The 24215-nt window shown below is 50.6% G+C and overlaps 1 protein-coding gene across 4 annotated transcripts; it reads left to right on the forward strand.

Annotated features, from left to right (window-relative positions):
- The first annotated feature begins 3809 nt into the window (after nt 1-3809).
- On the forward strand, nt 3810-23293 carry RBCK1 (RANBP2-type and C3HC4-type zinc finger containing 1). Of its 4 annotated transcripts, none has more exons than XM_079944757.1 (12): nt 3810-4479; nt 5559-5703; nt 12155-12248; nt 12360-12558; nt 13747-13868; nt 13940-14113; nt 15346-15590; nt 16541-16652; nt 19366-19545; nt 20278-20376; nt 20718-20861; nt 21884-23293. In XM_079944757.1, exons 1-12 carry the CDS (start codon nt 4458-4460, stop codon nt 21962-21964), a joined length of 1617 nt encoding a protein of 538 aa, XP_079800883.1. In that variant the 5' UTR covers nt 3810-4457; the 3' UTR covers nt 21965-23293. The 4 variants fall into 4 exon arrangements, with proteins under 4 accessions (XP_079800883.1, XP_079800882.1, XP_079800885.1 ...); XM_079944756.1 differs by having other exon boundaries at nt 3811-4479; nt 15310-15590; XM_079944759.1 differs by having other exon boundaries at nt 3811-4479; nt 15346-15470.
- The last annotated feature ends 922 nt before the right edge of the window (nt 23294-24215 follow it).

Genomic DNA, 24215 nt, shown 5'->3' on the forward strand with positions numbered 1-24215 from the left:
TCCCCTCACCGGGCCTTGTGGCTCTGCACAGCACTTAGCACCACCTGGCAGGACATTCTCTATCATTTGTTTGCGGGAGTTTCATAAGTCCAAGGATATGCTCTGTTTACAACTGTCTCCCTGGCTCCAAGAACAGTGCCTGGCACACAGAGCTGCTCAATAAGTGTTTGTAAATTAAAGTGGTTGCTGTGTAGACCCTACATGCCTAGAGCAGAGCCAGGACACTTATTAGGGATGGTTAATGTTTACGGGCACATACTACATGCCAGGCATGCTTCTAAGTGCTTTATATGCACTATCTCATTTGATACATGATAGCCAGATGGCCCTCGATGATCTGCAACACCTGGTATCCATGCCCTTGTATACAGTTCCCTCCTACCCTGAGCTGGGCTGACAGTGTAACTAATAGGAAACTGTGAAAATAAACGAGTATGACTTTAAGTACAGGCCATAAAATATATTTTGGCTTCTGCCTTATTCTTCTGGATCATCTGTTCTGGGAAAAGCCAGCTGCCATGTTGCTAGGACACTCAAGTACCCTATGGAGACATACATGTGGTAAGGAACTTACACATTCTGCAAATAACCAGCACCAACCAGGCCTATGAGTGGGCTTTCTTGAACATCAATCCTCCAGCCTCAGTCAGGCCTTCAGATAACTGAAGCTCCAGCCAACATCTTAACTACAACCTCTGAGAGACCTTGAGCCAAAAATTACCTAAGAAACTGTTCCTGAATTCCTAACCCATAGAAACTCTGTGAGATCTACATGTTTATATCGTTTTAAGATGCTAAGTTTTGGGGTAATTTGCTATGTATCAATAACCAATAACTGATACAGATCCTAAAAACAGCCCTATGAGGGAGGGACAATGATGATCACCATTGTACAGAGGGAGAAACTGAGGCCCAGAGAGGGGAAATCTTTTGTCCAGGGCCACACAGATAGTGTAACTATGGGACTGAACCCAGGTTTGAATGACTACAGAGTCTACCCACTGGAATGAAAAATGTCCAAAGTGAATGCCAGCTCTGCCCTTGAAGGACGAAGGCTAAGACCAGAACACTGAAAGGACGTATCTGCCTCCAGTACAAATTTGTGCTGGTGAATTCAGGGCTCAGGTGAACGTGACCATTATAAAACGGCAGGCTCAGAAGAAGAAAACAAGGCAATAGGAGTGAAAACCAGCAGAAACAGACACTCAGAGTTCAGACAGCAATACTATCAGATAGACATTATAAAACAGAAACGTTTAATGTGCTTAAATAAATATATAACAAGTTTGAAACTATGGCCAAAGTATAGGAAACTATATCAAGTAACAAAGTGGATTTGAAAACCTAAAAGAACTTCTAAAATGAAAAATACAATAAACAAAATAAAAAATTCAACAGATGGGTTAAACCACAGATTAGATGTGGCTAAAGAGGGAACTAGTGAGATAGAAAGCTGACATTAATCACAGAGGCAAGAGACTCCATAAATTTTTACACTCAGACACATTATAGTGAAAATGTGAAAAGACAAAGAAAAAAATCTTAAAAGCATTCAGAGGGAAAAAAACCAGAGAGATTACTTTCAAGAGAACAACAGTACAACATGGATGAACCTCAAAAACATTATGCTAAATGGAAGAAATCAATCACAAAGAACCACATATTGTAAGACTAAATTTATATAAAGTGTCCAGAATAGGAAAATCTATAGAGACCAAAAGTAGACTAGTGCAGAGGGGGTTAGAGAGTAGGAGATAGTGTCTGCTATGGGTACAGGGTTTCTTTGGGGGATGGTAAAAATGTTCTAAAATTAGGGACTTCCCTGGTGGTCCCATGGTTAAGAATCTGCTTTCCAATGCAGGGGAAGTGGGTTCAACCCCTGTTCGGGGAATTAAGATCCCGCATGCCGCAGGGCAACTAAGCTCACACACTCTAGAGCCCGTGCGCCACAACTAGAAAGCCCATGTGCCGAAACTACTAAGCCTGCATGCCAAAACTAGAGAGCCCACGTGCCGCAACAAAGAGCCCGTGCGCCTCAACGAAAGATCCCGCATGCTGCAACAAAGATCCCGCATGCCGCAACTAAGACTCGACGCAGCCAAATAAATAAAAATAAATATTTTTTAAAAATGTTCTAAAATTAGATCATGGTGATAGTTGCACAACTCTGTACTAAAAACTATTAAATTGTACACTTTAAATGGGTGGATCTTATAGTACATAAATTATTTCTCAATAAAGCTATTTAAAGAAAGAACAGCAGTTAGATTGACAGGTGAAGATGTTTTAACAGCAACAATGGAAGCCAGAAGACAATGGAATGCTGTCTTTAAGATGCTGAAATGCCAGCTAGAATTCTATACCCAGCAAAAACGTCTCTCAAGAGTGAGGTCTAAATAAAGATTTTTCAAACAAAAACCAAGAAAGTTTGTCACGAGAAGACTCACCCTACAGGGACTTCTAATACAACAGTTCTCAAACTTGGCTTCTCATTACACTCACCAAAGAGCTTAAAAACTCCTGATACCTGTACCCACCCCAGATATTCCGAATCAATTGATCTGAGATGTGACCTGGGCATAGGATTTTTCAAAGTTCCCCAGGTGATTCAAACATACAGCTCAGGCTGAGAACCTCTGCTTTATGGGATATATTTCAGGCAAAAAGAAATTGATGCCAGATGAAAGTCTGAGATTCCTTCATTCATTTAACGTAATCCATGGGCAACTATTATGTGTTCGAAACTGTTGTAGACACCAGGAACACAGCAATGAGCAAAACACACAAAAGTCCCCACCCTCTGGAAGAGGGAAACAGCCAAAAGATAACCAAGATAGAGAAGTAAAATATGCTGTTAGATAGTAATACATGCTTTGGGAAAAAATGAAGCCAGGAAGGAGAATATAAAATGCTAGATTTAGGTGCGTGTGTGTGAAATTTCAGATAGAGTGGACAGGGAAGACTTTTGGCTAAAGCCCAAAATAAAGGGCAAGAGCAATCCATGAAGCTATTTGGGCTATGGCAAGTGCAAAGGCCCTGAGGTGGGAGTGTGTCTGCCTTGTTCCAGGATCTGGAGGCCAATGGGTCTTGAGTGGAGTGAGCCAAGAGGATAGTATCCAGAGAAGGAGCGGCGGCAGTTGCAGGCCTTGGGGGGACCTCAGCTTTTTCTTTGAGTGAGATGGGAGCTATTGGGAGTGTTTTGAGGAGTGGCATGGCTTGATCCTAACAGGGCCCTCTGGCAGCTGGGTGGAAAATGGATTGTAGTGACCAAAAGGGGAAGCCAGGAGCCCAATGAGGAAGCTGGTGCAGTACACCGGAGGAGAAAGGATGGAGGTGGATTGGGATGGGGTGTGGAGGAGGTGAGAGGTGACAGATTCTGGAACTATCGTGCAGGCCGAGCCCATAGGATCTGTTGATCTATGGGATGAGAGGTGGGAGAAAAGTTCAGGGGTGGGAAGACTGGAGGATGCAAAGAGCTTCCAGCCTGTGCCCGGAGAAAATAAACTTCATTAGTGGCCCAATCAAAAGGTGGAGAGTGACCGCCGAGAGGCAGCGTCCGGCTGCCTAAGGGTGGGTTCCTGAGGCCGTCCGGCCTGGATTTAAATCCGGCTGCGTGGCCTCGGACAGATCAGAAACAAACAGAGCCTCTATTTCTTCTGCAAAAGGAGCAAGGACCGGCCTGCCCACCGCAGACCTGGCAGCTGGACTGAGCAGGGGCGGTCTCCACGTCGCTCCCCGCCCCTCCTGGCCCCGCCCACTCCCCCACCCCTCCCGCGGCGCTGCTGGCTAAGCTGCTCCGGTGAGTGAGGGTCTAGGAGTCCGGGTCCGGCCGGGGGAGGGGTGGGAACGCCTCGGACTGCAGCACAGAGCGCCCCGGACCGCCGAGATCCGGAGCAGGGGCCGCCGCCGGGTCGCCGGAACGGCGGGGAGACCCGGATCCCGCGAGACTCTTCCGCCCCACTTCCGGGGCCGCCACTTTCACTTTCTTTTTCGTGGAGGCTGCTCCCCTCCCTCTCCTGACTGACAGGGGCCGCTGCGCCGGGGAGGGAGTTGGGCTGAAATCCCGCGCCCCGGAGAGCGCTTTTCCCCAGCAGGGAAAAGGGGAGGCCCTCCTCGGGGACTCGCAGCGCCGCGGCTGTGCGTCGTCCCTCCCCGCAGCCAGGCCTGTCCCGTTTCCTCTGTTGCCCTTTGCGGGCTTGCCTTGGTGCCCCCTTTCACCTCCCACGCGGGGTCCCGGCCCGTTCCCTACCCCAGGCCCCATCCCCGGTCCTCGGGTAGTGTGATGCTACCCGACTGCCACCGGGGACACCGAGGCACAAAGAAGGCTTGGGCCGCGCCAGAGGTCACCGGCCTGGACTGAGTTGCTCGTGGTCGCCCGTCCTCTAGCAAGTGACCGGGAGGTGGCATTTCCCCGGAGCTGCAGCCCCTGCCTGGGGGGATGGGCACAACCACGCCAGATGGACGAGAAGATCAAGAAAGGTGGGCACAGCCTGGAGGCGACTGAGAAACTTCGGGGGTGGGGAGGGGGGAGGGGCATTAACCCTGTCGTCCCTCTACCCACCTGCCCCTCAGTTTCCTCCCTTGGGGCTTGGTTCCTTCCAGGGGCCTCTTGTCATTCATTTATTTGATGACCCTGAGGCCTCAGTGGGCCAGCTCTGCTGGGAAGGGTGTAGGGAGCTCCCAGAGGACACAGGAGACCACCCAGGCTGGTGAGGGAGCAGACCTCAAGGGTCATTGCCTTCCCCCTGGCCCCTTCCACCCAGCGTGGGAGAACTTAAGTTGGGTCATGTCACCAACCTGCTCACATACCCTCCTGTGCTCCTTGTTCTTAGAACAAAGCCCAGAGCAGTTGGGTAGCCCACAGGCCTGCTGGCTTCGCTGACCTCTGCCTTCCCGCATTGGGCCCCTTGGTCATTCTGCTTGGAGCCCCCACAGGTTTCTGTTCTAATCCAGCCATTTCTTGCCCAAGGCCTTTCCCTTTCCCTTTCTCTGTACCTGGAACACTTTTGCCCAACCAGGTCTTGACATACCCAACTTCTCCTTCACTTCTCAGCTTCAATGTCACCTCCTCCTAGAGGCTTTCCTGATTTCCTTACCCTGTTCACTTCCTTGGCAGCGTGGATCACAACCTGAATCTTTTTCTTTTGTTAAATTTGTTAATTGTCTTCTTACTGGGCTGGGAGGTCCATGAGAAGAGGGACCCTGTTTATCTTATTCACTGTTGAAGACCAGTTTCTGAGACAGTGATTGGCACACAGTAAGAATTCAGTAAATGTTTGTTGTATAAATGAGCGGAAGTATGGGGGGACCTGGGAGTATGAAGGGAAAACAGAACCAAATGAGCAGGGAGGGGGAGCGGGGAGTGGGAGTGGGGAGTGACAGAGAAGGCCTCCCAGAGAAAAGGGACTTTTAAGCTGGGTGCTGAAAGATATGTAGGAGTTCACCAGGAAGACAGAGAGGAAGCAGCATGTACAAAGGATCACCTCCTTCCTCACCCCCTTAACCCCAGCTCCTGAAAAATAAACCCTGTGCTAACCTGCTTCCACTGTGGATTTCAGCTGAGGAGGTGGCCCAGAGACTCACCCGAGCAGTGGCTGGCGGGGATGAACAGGTGGCTATGCAGTGTGCGATATGGCTGGCAGAGCAACGGGTGCCCCTGAACGTGCAACTGAAGCCTGAGGTCTCCCTGACACAGGATATCAGGTGAGGAGTACGTAGCTGACCAGGGACTTAGGGCTTCCTGAACCCCAGTGGACCGCGATATAGTCTTGCCTATAGAACAGTTAAGTTATTCTTTTTTTTTTTTTTTTTTTTTTTTTGTGGTACACGGGCCTCTCACTGTTGTGGCTTCTCCCATTGCGGAGCACAGGCTCCGGACGCGCAGGCTCAGCGGCCATGGCTCACGGGCCCAGCCGCTCCGCGGCATGTGGGATCTTCCCGGACCGGGGCACGAACCCGTGTCCCCTGCGTCGGCAGGCGGACTCTCAACCACTGCGCCACCAGGGAAGCCCGTTAAGTTATTCTTAATGGCAGGTTCTGGTGTCAGGAGACCTAGCTTCAAACCCCAGCTCTGTTACAAATCAACTCTGAGATCTAGGGCAGGTCACGTCACCTCTCAGAGTTAGTTTTTTTCATTTAAAAAATGGGGCAGGGCTTCCCTGGTGGCGCAGTGGTTGAGAGTCCGCCTGCCGACGCAGGGGACACGAGTTCGTGCCCCGATCTGGGAAGATCCCACATGCCGCGGAGCGGCTGGGCCCGTGAGCCATGGCCGCTGAGCCTGTGCATCTGGAGCCTGTGCTCCGCAACGGGAGAGGCCACAACAGTGAGAGGCCCGAATATCGCAAAAAATAAATAAATAAATAAAAATAAAAAACGGGGCAATATCAGTAGCTGTTCTTAGAATTGTTAGGAGGTGTATTAGGGTGTTAGGTCTCATATAACAGAAAGAGACATATTAACAGTGGTATCAACAAGTTTGATGGTACACAGTCCAGATGTGGAGGCTCTGCTCCCTGCAGTCCTCAGAGACTCATGCTTTTGTCTTGTTATGCCATTCATGGCCTCCATTCTGAGGTTCACCTTATGGTCCAAAATGGCTGTTCCAGTTCTAGCCATTGCATCAGCATTCTTGTCAGCAGGAAGGAAGAAGGGAAGAAGGGCACCCCCTCCCACTCTCCTCTTAAGAACAGAGCTCAGAAAGTTGCACACACTTCTTCCACTTAACTCCCAAGGCCAGAACTTATTCTCACAGCCACACTCAGCTTGAAGGGAGGCTGTGAAATACAGCCAGGTATTGCACTAGAATTCAAGGCAAGGGTTAATGGATACTGTTAGTCTGCCCCAGGAGGCTTAAACTTGATGCTGAAATGCTTAGCGCAGTGCCTGGCACATGTTAATCACTCAATAAACATTGTTTTTTCCTGCTTTTTTCCTGCTGTGTAGTAAGACAATAGTTTTACAGTTTCTAATTTTCAGTGGTGGATCCCATTTGATTTTGTTTTATTGAGATATAATTGACAGACCATATTCAAGAATTTAAACAGTTCACCAATTTAAAGTTTATAGTTCAAGGCTTTTAGTATATTCACAGTTGTGCAACCATCACTGTAACCAATTCTAGAACATTTTCTAAGAAACCCTGTATTCGTACTTTTTAAAAAAATTTTTTGGCTGCTCTGTGCCCTTTGAACCCATGCCCCTTGCAGTGGAAGCTTGGAGTCTCAACCACTGGCCACCAGGGAAGTCCCAAAACCCCATACCTGCTAATAGTCACTCCTTATCTCCCTACCTTTTTTTCCCCAATCCCCCCAACCTTAGGCAAACACTAATTTACTTTCTATCTCTAGCAATTTGCCTATTCTGGAAATTTCATATAAGTGGAGTCATAACACTATATAACCTTTTGTGTCTGGCTTCTTTCACTTAGCATCATGTTTTCTAGATTCATCCATGTTGTAGCACGTATCAAAACTTCATTCCTCTTTATGACTGAATAATAATCCAGTGTATGGATATACCATATTTTCTTTATTAATCAGTTGATGGACATCTGGGTTGTTTCTACTTTTTCGGCTAACATGTACAACGCTGCTATGAACATTTGTGTCCAAGTTTTTATATGGACATATTTTTTCCCCAGTTTTTTATGGCTGTGTTGGGTCTTCGTTGCTGTACCTGGGCTTCTCATTGTGGTGGCTGCTTGTGTTGCGGAGCATGGGCTCTAGGCGTGCGGACTTCAGTAGTTGTGGCTCGAAGGCTGTAGAGCTCAGGCTCAGTAGTTGTGGCGCACAGGCTTAGTTGCTCTGTGGCATGTGGGATCTTTCCGGACCAGGGCTCGAACCCGTGTCCCTTGCGTTGGCAGGCGGCTTCTTAACCACTGCGTCACCGGGGAAGCCCTCCCCAGTTTTACTGAGATATAATTGACATATATAGTTAGTTTAAGGTATTGTGACTTTTATAATAAGAAATATATATTTGTCTTCTTCCTGTTCTTGGTACAGAACTCCTAAAACACTTGGAATTTCTTAAGTGATGAGAATGATAAAGGTGCCTTTTGTTATGTTAGTGAGGTGACTCTTGGACTGCCCCTAGATCACCTAAGGATGGGGGCTGGTCATCAGAGGAACCAATCCTGTGATTAGAGGATTGGAACCTTCAGTCCCATCACCCTGATCTCGGGGGAGAGGAAAAGGGCTGGAGGTTGAATCGATCATCAGTGGCCAATGGATTAATCAATCATGCCCATGTAATGAAGCCTCCATAAACACTCAAAAAGGGTTTGAAGAGCTTCCTGGTTGGAGATTTGGAGAGAATTGCACCCCTTCTCACATACCTTGCCTATGCGTCTCTTCTATCTGGCTGTTACAGGCTTTTATAATAAACCAGTAATATAGAAAGTAAATATTTCTCTGAGTTCTGTGAGCTGCTCTAGCAAAATAATCAAACCCAAGGAGGAGGTCGTTGGAATCCCTAACCTATAACCAGTCAGTCAGAGAACAGGTGACAACTTGGGCTTTCAATTGGTGTGTGAAGTGGTGGGGCAGTCTTGTAGGACTGAGCCCTCAACCTGTGGAAGCTGACGCTGTCTCTGGGTAGAGAGTGCCAGAATCGAGCCCTGCTGCTGTCTGAAAATTGCTTAGTGGTGTGTGGGAAGCCTTCCCCCTCCTCCCCCTTCCACAGGTTGGAAATTGAGCCTCAGAACCATTTTAGGTGTATGACATAATGATTTAATATATGTATGTATTGTGGAATGATTACCACAGTAAGTTTAGTTAACATCCATTGCCTCACATAGTGATAAATTATTTTTTCTTGTGATGACAACTTTTAAGATTTACTCTCTTAGCAATTTTCAAATGTATGATACAATATTGTTAACTATGGTCACCATGCTGTACATCACTTCCCCAGAACTTATTTATCTTAAAACAGGAAGTTGTACCTTTTGACCACCTTCACCCCCCTCCCTGCCAACCAGTCTATCCTTTTTCTCTGACATCGGTTTTTTTTAAATTCCACATATAAGTGAGATCATACAGTATTTGTCTTTCTCTGTCTGACTTATTTCACTTAGCATAATGACCTCAAGGCCCATGTTGTTGCAAAGGGAAGGATTTCCTTCTTTTTATGGCTGAATAATATTCCATTGTGTATATATACTGTACATGGAAACAACCTAAGTAACCATGAATGAATAAAGAAAATGTGGTGTATATGTATACAATGGACACATATTTTCATTTCCCATTCTGTGGGTTGTCTTTTCACTATCGATAGTGTCCTTTGAAGCACAAGTTTTTAATTTTGACGAAGGACTGTTTATCTGTTTTCTTTTGTTGTTTGCGCTTTTGACGTCATCTAAGAAACCACTGCCTCATACATGGTCATAAAGGTGTATCCCTATTTATTTTTTTAAGATGTTTATAGTTATAGCTCTTACATTTAAGTCTTTGATCCCTTTTGAGTTAATTTTAGTATATGGTGTGAGGTCCAACTTCATTTTTTTGCTTGTGAATATCTAGTTATCACAGCATTATTTTTTTTAATTAATTAATTTATTTATTTATTTTTGGTTGCATTGGGTCTTCGTTGCTGCACACAGGCTTTCTCTAGTTGCGGTGAGCGGGGGCTGCTCTTCGTTGCGGTGCATGGGCTTAATTGCGGTGCGCGGGCTTCTCTTTGTGGTACGCAGGCTTCTCATTGCGGTGGCTTCTCTTGTTGCGGAGCACGGGCTCTAGGCTCTAGGCACTTGGGCTTCAGTAGTTGCGGCTCAGTAGTTGTGGCTTGTGGGCTCTAGAGCACAGGCTTAGTAGCTGTGGCACACGAGCGTGTGCTCCGCAACGGGAGAGGCCACAACAGTGAAAGACGCCCGCGTACCACACACACAAAACAACAATAACAAAAAAAACCCATACCACTACACACAGCTTGTTTACATCAGTTATACTTGTTACTGCCACAGCATAATTTAATTAGCTGTTACATCAGTCAATAAAACATGAGTGCTAAAAGAGAATTGTGTCTATGAAAACTAAGTTGATTGCTTTAGAAAGACAAGATAGAGATGAGGCACCAAAAAAAACTGTTATCATTTTAGGGTGGGACAGTTGTAAAAAAATACGGTAAAAATCCAGAAGGGCTCTGTACTCAGATGCTTTGAGAGTGTAAGTTTTTGCTCCACTTTAAAGAAGCTGATACTGGAAGTCATAGACCATGTATAATGCGTGTGGTTCATACAAAAAGAAACAATCATGGGGAACTCCAGTAGCAGATTTGTACTCAAGAAAAGCCATTGGCCTTTTACCTAGAGATTGGCCATTGAATGTGCATTTGTATCCTGTAAGGTAAAATTGTTAAAGTCTGCAGCTGTTTTTGCAGTTCTCTGCTTTAACGATTTTTCTGACTAACTGATCACCACTGATCCTGATGACATTAGATATAAGGGTTCCAACTGTATTTTTCTGTTATTGGTGTTAAGGTTATAGCTTTTAGATTTTGTTTCCTAAGTAAAATTCAGGCTTCTATGCTTTGCCACTAGGTTGATTCTAAAAATGTAAACCCACTAAAATAGCATTTATAGTATTTTGATTATGGAAATATTACTCTGTAGAATAAGTACTGCAGTTGAAACTTTATGCACTTTCATGTTTCAAAACCCCTGTTGCTTGAAGAAGAATGTCTTGAAGGTTAAGATCTCGTCCTTCTTTAAATTTCCTTTTACTTTTCTTCCATTCTCCTGCATCAGACTCAGGTATTCTTTTTTTTTTTTTTCTTGTATTTCAAAAACTTTTCACGTGGAGAGGTGGATGGTAAACTTTTGGCGTCTATACATGTCTAAAAATTTCTTATTTCCCTGTTAGTTGGCTGGGTGTTGAAAATCATTATCCTGAGGAATTTTGAGGTATTTTCTGGAGTATTTTTAAAGCAAGTCTCAGATTTTAGTTCATTCATAAGTAATTTGATATGTCTTTAAAAAATGACTTAAAAAAACCCCTCAATACCATTATTACACCTAAAAAATTAACAATAATTACTTAAAATTCCCTAATACTGTATTTATATTCAACTTTCCTTGACTATCTTGTTAGTGGTTTTTTTGGGTTTTTTTTGGCCATACCACATGGCTTGCAGGATCTAGTTCCCCAACCAGGGATTAAACCTGGGTCCCCAGAGTCCTGACCACTTGTAACTCCCTCGTTAGTGTTTGTTATAGTTGGTTTGTTCCAGTCAGGAGCCAAACGAGATCGAATAGCATTTCTTAATGTTGTCTGAGTCTCTTTTATTCACTTTCTCTATTTTTAGTGCCATTAATTTTTTTTTAAGAAACCTGGTCTTTGACCTCCAGAATTCTCCCACATTCTGAGTTTATGAATTGCCTCCTCATGGTGTAATTTAATATCTCTCATTTTCCTTGGGAACTTGTAGTTTGACCTGAAGGTTAGGATAGTAAGGAGTCACTGTTACATTCAAAGGAATTCTTCCTCATTTTCTGATTGTTTCTTGCTGTTCTTGCTTTAAGGATGCGGCGTTTTCCCAAATCACTCTGGAGGTTCTAAGTGGGCTTTCCTGTTATTGTTCTACACCCTAATCTTTCTGTGTCTTGGGATCAGTTCTGTTTTTTTTGTCTTAGCCCTCCCTTTTCATGCTTTTGGTCTTCCAAAAAAGTTTGAGCATCTTTGAGAAGGTTGGTGTTAAAACCGCTTTCTGTGGAATAATACTGTTTGGGTTGAAATCCTGCCTCTAACAGTTATTAATTGTTTACTTGGCAGAGCCACTGTAACCTATCTGTGCCTCCTGTTTTCATCTCTAAAATAGGGGTGACAACAGTACCTGCCTCATGTGTTCACTGAGAGGATTACATGAGTTAATACATGTTAAGTGCTTTGAAGAGTCTTGGCATACAGTTAATAACCGTTGTGGTTTGGCTAAGGAGCCAATAATAGCCAATAATAGAAGAGGTTGGAGAGCTTGGGAGGGGCCAGAGCATGGAGGCCCTTGCCATGCCACAGTGAGTTTGGATTTTATTCTGAGAGCCATGTGGAGCCATTGCAGGGGCCTAAGCAGCGAGTTCTGACACAGGAATCACAGGGGAGTGGGAATCCAGGAGCTGGCTGGCGGCTGAGGTTGGACCTGCGGCCCCTTGCCCTCCCCGCAGGCTGTGGGTGAGCGTGGAGGATGCGCAGTTGCACACGGTCACTATCTGGCTCACGGTGCGGCCTGACATGACGGTGGCCTCCCTCAAGGACATGGTGAGTGAGGGGGCACAAGGAAGACGCGTCAGGGCGGAGGTCCCCCTTTTGCCCTGCCTCTCTCTACTCTGCGCCTCCCTCCCCACACTCCCTCTGCATCCTCCCTGCCAGGTGTTCCTGGACTATGGCTTTCCGCCAACCCTGCAGCAGTGGGTGATTGGGCAGCGCTTGGCCCGGGACCAGGAGACCCTGCACTCCCACGGGGTGCGGCGGAACGGGGCCAGTGCCTACCTCTATCTGCTGTCAGCCTGCAACACCTCACTCAACCCTCAGGAGCTGCAGCGGGAGCGGCAGCTGCGGATGCTGGAGGGTGAGGCTCTGCTCCAGAGCGCATGCACTCTCCTGAGGTTGTAGGGGAGAGGGAGCAGGGAGCAGAGCCCAGGGGCTTTCGTCAGGAACGTGCCTGGAAGACCTTATCCGTAGTGGGGAAGAGAGGACAAAGCACACCCCAGGAAGGAGCCATTTGGGGAACCATTTAGAGAACAGCTGGTCTAGGGGAGAGGGGCTGAGTTCAGTCCCCGCCCTAGCGTTTATCAGCTGTGTGACCTCAGGCAAGTCTCTTCTCATCTCTGCTCTTCAGTTTTCTAAATCTGTAAATTGGATATGATAATAGCTAGTTTTTATTCTAAATTTTTTACTTCTTATTCTGAAATATTTCAGACCTACAGAAAAGTTGCAAAATTGTATAAAGAATTGTATAACGAATTCCCATGTGCTTTTCATGTGGATTCCCCAGATATTAACATTTGACTATATTTGTTTTGCTTTATCATTCTCTCAGTATTTATTTATGCATAAGTAATTTTTTGGAACTGTTATGAGAGTAAGTTGCAGACACGTTGTCCCTTTCCCCCAAATACTTGTGTGTATTTCCTTTAAAAAAAAAAAAGGCTCATTTTCTCACTACATACACCTATCAAACTTAGGAAATTAACATTGATACGGTCCATTGATCTAATGGACAGATCTTGCTCAAATTTTACCAGTTGTCTCACTAATGTCCTTTATAGTGAAAGACCTGGCCCTTGGCCTCGGTGTCTCACAGTCTTTTTCAATCTTTGGTCTCCTGTCTTCCCTTGGCTCACCTGTTGTTTGAAGAGTCCAGGCCAGTTTTGTTTTTTGTTTTTCTGTCCCATGTGCCCTCATGAATGGATTCAGATTCAGTATTTTGGCAGGACTGCCTCAGAAGTGGTGTTCGACCCTCTAGGTGCTACACTTAGGAGCACAGGAGATCAGTTTTCAAACAGGGTTTTTAAGCTGGGAGGCCCCAGGAGCAGTCGTGGGTGGAGGAGGGGCTCTGACCCCTGGGAGCCAGGACACTCGGCCAGGTCTGGACCCACGCGGCAGGACCACCGAGCTGGAGACTCCTCCGGAAGGAGGGAGATAGAAGGGGGCGGGGTAGGGGGGTGGTCAGTGCAGAGCCCGGGGTTCCTGGCTGGCCCAGGGTGTGGATGAAATGGGCTGCAGGGATCCGCCACCCCTGAACCCTCCTCCCCAGATCTGGGCTTCAAGGACCTCACGCTGCAGCCACGGGGCCCCCTGGAACCAGTCCCCCCGAAGCCCGGGGGCCCCCAGGACCCGGGGCGGGGTCAGAACGACGCCGCGCCAGAGCCCCCGCCGGTAAGCTGCCCAATGCGCGCCCCTGACCTGCCTGTCTCGTCTCCCTGCGCTCACCGCCCCTCTGCCCCCAGGTGGGCTGGCAGTGCCCTGGCTGCACTTTCATCAACAAGCCCACGCGGCCCGGCTGCGAGATGTGCTGCCGGGCGCGGCCCGAGGCCTACCAGGTCCCTGCCTCGTACCAGCCGGACGAGGAGGAGCGAGCGCGTCTGGCCGGTGAGGAGGAGGCGCTGCGCCAGTACCAGCAGGTGGGCGCGGACCCCGGACAGACACCTGCAGACTGGACGGGGGAGGCGTAGGCCAGGAAGGGAGGCACCTCCACATTGCCGCTCCTCCCCCTGTTGCTGCCCCCTCCTGATCACACCACTGGTGGTGACCCTGCACTTGACTGTGACCGGCCTCTCCCTGAGCTCATCCTGTCGCTAGGACTCTGCTCCCCGGCTGTGATGCACATCCAAGCTTATCTGACCCCCCCCCCCCCAACAGTGGGCTGTGGCGCTGCCCCTGGCTTTGACTTACACTCTCACTGTGCACACGAGAGTACCGGGCTCTGACCCCAACATCCTAGCAGAGACCCTGACCACTCCCCCATCCGCCGCCCCTTTGTCCGCCTGTGACCTCGCTCTTGCTCCACTCAGCCCTGACCTCATTCTGAATCCTACTATTCCTGACCTCCCCTTCCTCCCTGGCTGTGGCCCACCCAGACTTCCTAGGATCTTGGACCTAGCCCTTCACCGCTCCCTGGGAGGTTGACCCAGCCCTCCGTCCTGCTCCTCCCACAGTCCCACCCCCATCATGTTACCCACGCATTGATTACACAGATACCTAACCCTGAGCGTTCGCCCATTCTGATCGGATGCTCCCATCCCCCACTTGGACCCAGTCTGCCCTTGTCCCACCCCGGCCATGACCTCACTGCTGGTCCCATCTACAGCTTTGGCCCGGACCCTGTTCTCTCTCCCACCTTGCTCAGCTCCCTCGCTTTATCACCACCTCCCATACCCCTGACCTATTCTGTGGCCTCGACCCGGCTCTGCCTTCACCCCCCTGGCCCTAGACCTGCCCTGCTTCTTGGCAGAGATGGGAGCCCTGCTACTCCTGACTCCCCGCTCAGACCCTGGCCCCTTTCCAAACGCCATCGCTCCCTGGCTTGACACTAGGTTGCAGCCTTAACCTGCCAGTGCCTGGCCCGCCTCCTGCCCCACCCCACCCCCCTGTTTCCTCGCCTCCCGCCCCGCCCTGCTCCCGGCCCCTCCCTTCCCAGCATCGCCTGCGCCTAACCTCAGTCTGCCCAGTCCCACCCCCACCGCAGGATTCTGCTTCGCTCCCCCCCCCCCCACCCTCCCCGCCGGCCGGCAGGTTTGACCCATCCCCTGGTCCTGCGCCCTTCTGGCCCGCCCCTGAGACCCTGACCCGCCCCGCGGCCCCACCCCCGTGTGCCCAGCGGAAGCAGCAGCAGCAGGAGGGGAACTACCTACAGCACGTGCAACTGGATCAGCGGAGCCTGGTGCTGAACACCGAGCCTACCGAGTGTCCCGTATGCTACTCGGTGCTGGCGCCCGGCGAGGCCGTGGTGCTGCGTGAGTGTCTGCACACCTTCTGCAGGTGCGGCCCTGACCCCACCCCCAGCGATGTAGTTCCTCACGGCTGCGCAGTACCCATGGCTGAAAGGGGGTGGGGCGCAGTGCTCTTACATCTCCTTGGACGCCCACAGAAACCTGCGAGGTAGGCACTCTCTCCCCTTTTTGCAGAGGAGGAATGTGAGGTACAGAGAGGCCAGCAACTTGCTCGAGGCCACACAGCTCAGGCATTCTGTCGCCAGAGCATGCGACCTTCCACACAACCGCCAGGCCCATGTAAGGCCTGGGTTCTGGCCTGGCAGCCCGTGCCAACCCCGCCCTGACCCTCGCTGGTGGACAGTCTGCCCTCTGAGGCTCCACACCTGGCCCTGGGCTGTGGAGAACGTGTCCTTCTTCACAGCGCACATTTGATGAGCTTTCCTGGGTGCCAGGGGCTGGGCTAGGCCTGGGGATCCAGGAGTGAGCAAAAAAGCTCCTCTTCCGCCTCCTGAAGCTTACACTCCTGCGGGCAGGCCGACGTTAATCCAATAATCACTGATACAATTGTGAATTGTGCCAAATGCTAAGTACCAGTGGATTATGGTAAAAGTAACAGAGGCCCTGCCCTACAAGAGGTCTGGGAAGCCCCTAGGGAGGCTGCACTTGAGCAGACCAGGGGGTCCAAAGTGGGTATGTGCCTGGCCTGCCTGTGGCAGCAAGGGGTCAGTGTAGCTGGAGCAGAGGGATGGAGGGGGTTAGGGGATGGGGACAGAGAGGTATTAGGGAGGGTGAGTCACCGGAGCTCTCAGGTTTGCTCTGGGTGGGATGGGATGGGAGGCTGCGGGGAGGGACATGGTAGACCCAGGGAGCCCAGTGAGGAGGCTCCTGCAGTCCTGCAGGTGAGGTGATGGGACCTGGGCCAGAGTGATAAGGGTGGCAGTTGGGGGGACAGAAGTGATGGGTTGGTGGAAGGGATCGGAAGGAAGGGAGGTATTGAGGAGAAGCCCGCCTGGGGTCAGGCCTCACCATGTGAGGGCTGGAGTTCTGGGGGCTGGAGTCCTGGGGGATGGGGTTCAGATGACCCCTAACCTCCCCACCCTTTCATACCTCTCCCAGGGAGTGTCTACAGGGCACCATCCGCAACAGCCAGGAGGCTGAGGTTGCCTGCCCCTTCATTGACAACACCTACTCATGCTCGGGCAAGCTGCTGGAGAGGGAGATCCGGGCGGTAAGACCTGGGGGAGGAAGGGGCACACCCCCTGTCCCAGGGAACTGGGCCCTGAGCTGGCAGGTGGGAACTGGTTTGAGAGTCCCAGTCTCAGGCACCAGTCATTTATCAAGAGCCTTTTCTATGTGGGATGCTGGAAGCCCAAGGGGTGGGCAGGACAGGAACTAGGGGAAATACCTAGTAAAGAAAACACCCTTATGAAGAAAAGACAGCAGAGCAGTTAGCAGGGGGGAATTCTGGGGCCAGATGGCCTGGTGACCTCAGGTCAGATACGCAGCCTCTCTGTGCCTCGGTTTTCTCATCTTGGTTGGGGTCAGAGACTTAGTTTCTATTTTAAGGGTTGTGAAGATTATAGTGGAAGACACGTGTAAAGAATTTGGAGTAGTGCTTGATACGTGGTATCAGTTAGCCCTTGTATCAGTTAGCTTCTGCTGTGTAACAGATTACTCCAGACTCAAAACAGCCGCCATTTATTTAGCCTATGAATCTGCAAGTTAGCAATTTGGGTTGGGCTTAGCTGGATGATTCATCTGGTCCAGGCTGGGCCTCGCAGCGCTCAACTGGGCTTAGCTGGACTGGTGTGATGGTCTTATCTGTGATGGCTGGGATGACAGGGCCTCTTTCCACTTTGGTCTCATCCACCCCAGGCCGGCCAGGGCCTGCTCATGTGCTGGTGTCTCAAGGATCCAAGAGCAGCCAGTGCAGGGGCGCTTTCCAAGGCTGCTCACTTGCTCCTGTCCCTTTGGCCAAAGCAGGTCACATGCTCAAGCCCAGAGTTTGTGTGGGAGGGAACCACCCAAGGGTGTGGAGTTGGGGAAACATGAACAAATAGGGGCCACTCCTCCAGCAACCTTTCACAGGGCTGTATGTGTCTGCATGTGTGTGTTTTCTATTATTATTAATGTCATTATTATCGAGTTATGCCCCTGACTGCTGGTCATCTTGAACAAGTGCTCTCCCTTCTCTGCGCCTCCATTTACCCATCTGTAAAGTGGACTGTTGGACTTGATCATTGGTTTTTAAACTGCTGGGGAATGGCCTTCCCAGAATTGGGCGTCTTGGAATTCCCAGGCCAACATGGAGGCAGGGCCAAAGGTGGCTGAGGTCCAAATGAGAGACCCCCATCACCGCATATACAAGACCCCGTTTCTCCACATCACTTCTGCCTATTTCCCACGATGCTGCTTCTCAGAACCCCCTAAACTTTACCGAGTATTTCCTGGCACCTAAGGGGTTCTGCCTCAGGGGAAAGAGGGCAAACAGAAGGGGTGGACCTTTGGGAACTCCCAGCCTTTACACTAAGAGAAGCCCCATTTTTAACTGTTGTTTGTGGGGCAGCTGAGAAGGGCAGCTCTGGCTTCCTTACTCTTGCCTGGAGAGGCCCCAAGACATAGATCATTCCATATGTCCTGGCACCCACAGTCGCTGCCCAGAGGCTTTCCCTATAAAACCCACCTCTTCCAAGGGGCATTGTGATGGGGCCAGAGTTCATGCCAAGGAGCTGCAGGGCTCATGCTTCCCTGGAGCCCCTGGACGTTGACCGAAGCCTCAGAGAATAGTCAAGTGTGGCAGAGAAAGAGGAAGGGGCAGGGATCAGCAGAGTAATGCAGTGGAGGTTGTTTTACAAAAAACATGCCTAAACCACAAGAACCAGAACAGAAATCAAAGAGGAAAATCACCCACCGACTCTTGCCATCCCAGAGAATCTCTGATGGCATTTTCTCCTGTTTCCTTTGGTGTCTCTGGATAGACATGTTTTTTTTTTTTTTTTCTTTTTAAATTAACTATTAAGGTATACCTTGCACACAATAAAATTTGTCCGTTGTAAGGATGCAGTTAGATGAGTTTTGACAAATGTAACTCTTAAGACTATCACTCAGTGAAGATATAGAACATAGGCATGATTTTTACCTCATTGTAACCAGTGTAGGGACAACAGCTTTTGCTATTTTGCTACAAAACCTTCCTAAAGATTATTATAAATCTCTATGGCATACATCCTGTTTAGTTCTCCTCTCTTAATAATTCCAGTTTCTGGAATTATTAATAATTAATATCAATAATTATTAATATTAATTATTATTAATAGTTCCTTCCAGTTTGTAAGGAATGCTTCAGGGAACATTTTGCATGGTGTCTCTTCCTTCTTATGTATTATTTTCTTAGGATAAACTTGTAGAAGTAGAATAAGTCTCAAAGGGTCAGAAAAGTTTGGGATGGTTGAAACATTATTGCCACGTGGCTTTCTCAGAGTGCTGTGTACCAGGATGCTAGTTTAACCACATCTTCCTGGAATTGCTTGTTATTGTTTTTGTCCACTTTTTCCCCTTTTTAAAAGATTGTGGTAAAATATGTATAACATTTACCATTTAACCATTTTTTAAGTGTACAGTTCTGTGGCACTGGGTGTAGCCACATTGCTGTGCAATCATCCATCTCCAGAACTTTTAACCTACTTTTTTTTTTCCTTTTTTTTTTTTTGGCTGAGCCATTCGGCTTGCGGGATCGAACCCATGCCCCATGCAGTGGAAGCACAGAGTCCTAACCACTGGACTGCCAGGGAATTCCCTTAACCCACTTTTTGAATGGAGTTTTTAACACTGCTGTGTTGGACTTTATGGGTTGGGGGCTTCCTGAGGGATATTTGGTGGCCAGGAGGGCACATTGTCAGGTGTTCTGAACCCAGAGCACCAAGGTTGTGGTCTGCTGGCAGCTCCTGAGCCCTGAGGATTACCAGCGATTTCTGGACCTGGGCATCTCCATTGCGGAAAACCGCAGTGCCTTCAGCTACCACTGCAAGACCCCCGACTGCAAAGGATGGTGCTTCTTTGAGGATGACGTCAACGAGTTCACCTGCCCTGTGTGTTTCCACATCAACTGCCTGCTTTGCAAGGTGGGGACAGGGACCCACACTGCCCAGTCACTCTGATCCTGCCAGGAGCTCACTGCCATTCCGAGTTTGTTCTCCTGGGAAGGGAGCTGGGATACTGACCTGGTTGCAATGACTTAGAGCTGTGTGTCAGTGGCCAGGCTTGGCTTGGGCCCTGATCTGAGCCTAAGCCTTAGACTGAGCCCTAAATCCGGACTGAGCCTCTGAATAATCCTGGCCCCAGACTGAGCCCCGATCCTGGCCTCTGATGAACGCCGATCCGTCACAGACCAACCCCAGCCCTAGCCCCAGACCGAGTGTCAACTCCTGTCCTGAACTGAGCCCTGCCTGACCCTCACCTCAGGCCGTCCCTGCCCTCATCCTCTCAACAGGTGACCACAGTAGAGACTGGTCTTGGGCGAGTAGGCAGGGCTGAGCCTGCTCGCAGCCCTGCAAGCTCACTCTCAGAGCATTAGGCCTACAGCCAGGGCAGAGCACAGCCGCCGACGAGGGGCTGCGGTTTAGGGATTTCTGTGCCTGTCAGGCCTTAAAATAAATAGGTATATATGATTATTATCATATGTGCTGACCCTGGCTTCACCTCCCTGGCCTCAGGGTGTGTGTGGTTTACAAAGGAAGGCTCTGTCGCTGACACCACGTAGAAGCATTAAGTGCTTATGTGGATGCCTGCTCCGGCCCTCACCTCTCTAACTCCCTGGGGAACTTTCTCACCTCGAGCCCCTCATCCTGCTGCAGGCCATCCACGAGCAGATGAACTGCAAGGAGTACCAAGACGACCTGGCCCTGCGGGCTCAGAACGACGTGGCTGCCTGGCAGACGACGGAGATGCTGAGGGTGAGCCTGGGTCAAGGCTGAGGGCCGGGGATTTGAGTTTTGGGGAGGGATGGGGACTTCTCTGAAAGGACTGTGGTTCATCCAGCCCTGGAGGCTTGAGCTCCTGCTGGCATCACTCCCATCCAGAGATGGAACTCAGGACAAGTGGCGAGCAGCAGGGAGTGTCCGGGTGGAGAGAGGAGACTGCAGACGCATGGGAGAGGAGGCTGCATGCAGCCGGGCCTGGGTGGAGCAGCATGGGAGAGGGATTCTGCGACTCGGGGGTGGCCGGTTTCTTTCTGCAGTGGGGCGGGGGCCAGGGAGCGGGGCTGGGCCTAAGGTCAGCACCTGCTCTGCTGCAGACCATGCTGCAGCAGGGCGAGGCCATGCACTGCCCACAGTGCCAGATCGTGGTGCAGAAGAAGGATGGCTGCGACTGGATCCGCTGCACTGTCTGCCACACCGAGATCTGCTGGGTCACCAAGGGTCCTCGCTGGGGCCCCAGGGTGAGTCCCCAGGGAGCAGAGGTCTTGGGGTGCTGTGGGAGAGTGCCTGAGAGTAGAGATTGGACAGGTCAGCCCATGGGCCAGTTCTAACCCCACTGCCTGCATTTGTGTAGCTCGTGAACTAAGAACGTTTTTTACATCTTTTAAAGTGGTTGAACATATCAAAAGAAGAATATTTCATGACATGTAAAAATTATATGAAAGCCGAATTTTAGTGTCCATAAGTAAAGTTTTGTGGGAGCGCCGCTCACTCGTTTGCATACTGTCTGTGGCTGCTTTGGCACTACAAAGGCAGAGACCGACTGGCCGGCAAAAACTCAGGGAACTGTCTTGCCCTTTACAGAAATGTTGGCCCAGCCCAGCCCTAGAGGACAGCGACCAAGGGTGCGGGTGGGAGTCGGAGGTAGAGGGGTGGGTCCCTGGCTCTGGCACACACTGACCCTGTGGTTAGGCTGTTACTCCCTTCTCTGAGTCACAGTCTCTTCGTCTGTGAAGTGGAGATGATAGCTGGGCCTCAGGTTTATTGTCAGAATCAAATGAAAAAATGCAAGAGCAGTGCCTAGCGCGGGGCATCTGTCACATGGTGAGCACGCGCATGGTGGCTCCTGGTGGCTGTCGTTGGGAGGAGTGTGCCTGGAATTGGGGCTCGGCGTTATCCGTACAGGCAGACAGTGAGACAGGTGGAGGCTGAAGGAACACACTCTCATGCCGCCAGTGTGCTGACCCACCCCGAATATGCAAAAATCCATCAAGTCCTCTCTGGCTCCAGGTCTAGGGGTGGGTAGCCAGACCACAGAATTGAGGCTGCTATGGGAGCCCAGAAAGGCCACCCAGAAAGGCCTTAACGGCTGCCTCCATCCGGTAGCTGGGGCTGAGAGGGTCATCTTAGCAGGGGTGTGTGCCCGACCCAAGGCCCAGGGTGAGAGTCTGTGCTTTGGGGGTGTGATGGAGTGCATGGCGGAGGGGGGGGCCCGCTGTCTTCACTGTCCTGACCTTTTCTCCTCTCCCCGCTCATCCTCTAGGGCCCGGGAGACACCAGCGGGGGCTGCCGCTGCCGGGTGAATGGGTCTCCATGCCACCCCAGCTGTCAGAACTGCCACTGAGCTGAGGATGGCCTGGTCCCCATGCTGACCCAGCCCCACATCTGCAAGCTGCTGTGGGACAGGGCTGGTGCTTTGGCTCTGATTTCTGGCCTGGGAGATGCCTTTGTGCTTGGCTGAGACAGGGGCCCTGAAGAGGCCAAGGCCTCAGAGCTGTGTGGATGGACTTGTTTGCTGTGGGCATTGCAGAGGCCCTGCCTGAGCTGGCCATTGTCCGCGGCTGTATCTGCCCCAGTGCCTTTGCCCTTCCTCTGGGGCTTGCCAGCCAGACCTTTCATCTCCTCTCTGTGGCTCCCATCTCTGCCTAACCCAGCTTTAAACACAGCCCTGGCCGGAGGCCTTGCTGGGTGGAGCCTCAGAGCCCCGTGTGAGTCCACACTTCCCTCATCCACCTCCCTCGTCTGCAGGACGCTGAGCACTCACAGCCTCCCACCTCCCCTGTTGGCTTTCTGGGGGTGACTTTTCTCTGGCTTTGCTGTTGGAGGCCTGGGGCTTCTTAGAATTGCTGCTAATTCTGCTCAGAGCCAAGAGGGAGACCTGGCAGTTTCTAAAGACAGCCCAGCCGGCCCAGCTTCCGTATCTCCCTCTTTGCCGCCTGTGTAAACTAATTAAAATGGTTTCCCAGGAAGGGATGAGTGTGATGTCGTGAGAGGGAGCAAAAGGGTCATGGGCTGTGACTCTACACGGAGACAGGCAGGATCCCAAGCTCTCTGGGAATTGCAGCCAAAAGTTGATGTGTTGGCCCCTGTCGGTGTAGAATGAAGGTGCGGCTGAGCACTGGGATACCTGCACTGGACTGAGCACCCCTGCGCCCACTCGAGGGGCAGGATGCTCTGGGTCAACGTTGGCCTGGACAGGCAGCTTGCAGTGTTGAGAGTCCACAAGGTGGGGTCTGCAGGTCAGCGTGGGCTTCAGGGGGAGGGAGGGAGGGGCCGAGGCAGCAGCTACAGGCTGGCAGGAAATTCTTGCTGCAAACTTCTGACCTCTCAGTGGGCACCCAGTGTTGGAGAAGAGATATTTCAGGAAGAGGTGAACCTGCAGTTGCGGGTGAGATTGTGATCCTAATTTTTAACATCTCAGACAAGATGGCACAGTATTGGTCCAGTGCTGTTTACTATGCCCACTCCGCTGGTCAGAGATTAATAAAACACGGTTCTGGGCATCCATTCTGTTTTTACCTCATCCTCTGACCCTTCCAACACCCCTCCCACCCCCCACTTTGAAGGCCAGCACACTGTCTGAGCCGGGATGTGGACCATCATTACAACAGGCGGAGGGCGTCTCTGCGACTCAAGGTGTGGACTCCAGGTTCCAGGAGTTGGGGCATGTCATTGGGGCGGGGCGGAAAGGGCTTATTCTAGACCCTGGAAAGGCACCCTGTCGTTGGGTGCCAAGGCTCAAGAGTTGACCCCAGGCTCTGTGAGCAGAGAGGTGAGAGAACGTGAGTGCCTTCCTGCTCTGCATTGGCTGATGAGGGGCACCCCCGCCCCGGGAGCAGGAAAGTCAGGCAGAGCCACGACTGGAGGAAACGGCAAGCTGAGCAGAGCTGCCAGAGCTGTGATGCAGGAGAGCACGGGGCCCAGGTCAGGGCTAACCGCTTGCTCTCACCGGCTCCTCCCTCCTCCCTCTCCTGCCAGGGCCTGTAGGGGAAGAAAGCAGACCATTCTTTTGGTGCACAGGTATAAACCAGCAAGCCACAGTATTGTGTTAGAAATTTGAATTGGTTGTATTTTTAAATTGGAGATGCTACATTAAAATCTAGATGCCCAAGTTCTCTTGCAAAAGTCGAAGCTTGGTAATCCTGGCTTCTCATTTCCACATGGCAGGTCCAGGGTCACGTGATGTTCCTGATCTAGTTCACCACAGTCCTCGTCACCCCCAGCTCTCCTCACACGGCCTTTCCTGTGCCCTTGCACCATTCTTTCTCCCATGAGTACTAAGAAGTGTTAATGAGACATTTCTTTACCCATGGCTGTATCAACTGAGGCTGGCAGGCGGGGGGGACCAGATGGGCTGCGTGTGTCTTTCACTTGGCCCACTCCATCTACACCAAGGCGGGCATCGAGTTTATGTCTGCTGCAGCCAAATGGGTCAGGAGGGCAAATGGAGGGGCGCAGGGCTGTCCCGGGGTTCTAACCTTCAGCGCCATACTTCACATGCCAGTGGGTGAAGGATCTAAGATGGGCAGGCTCACAAGTGCTCCCTACTGCAGGGTCAAGTGGAGGTGCCTCCCCCTCCCAAGGGGTCACCCCAA

Source organism: Stenella coeruleoalba, assembly GCF_951394435.1.
Source record: "Stenella coeruleoalba genome assembly, chromosome: 15".
Taxonomy (NCBI): domain Eukaryota; kingdom Metazoa; phylum Chordata; class Mammalia; order Artiodactyla; family Delphinidae; genus Stenella; species Stenella coeruleoalba.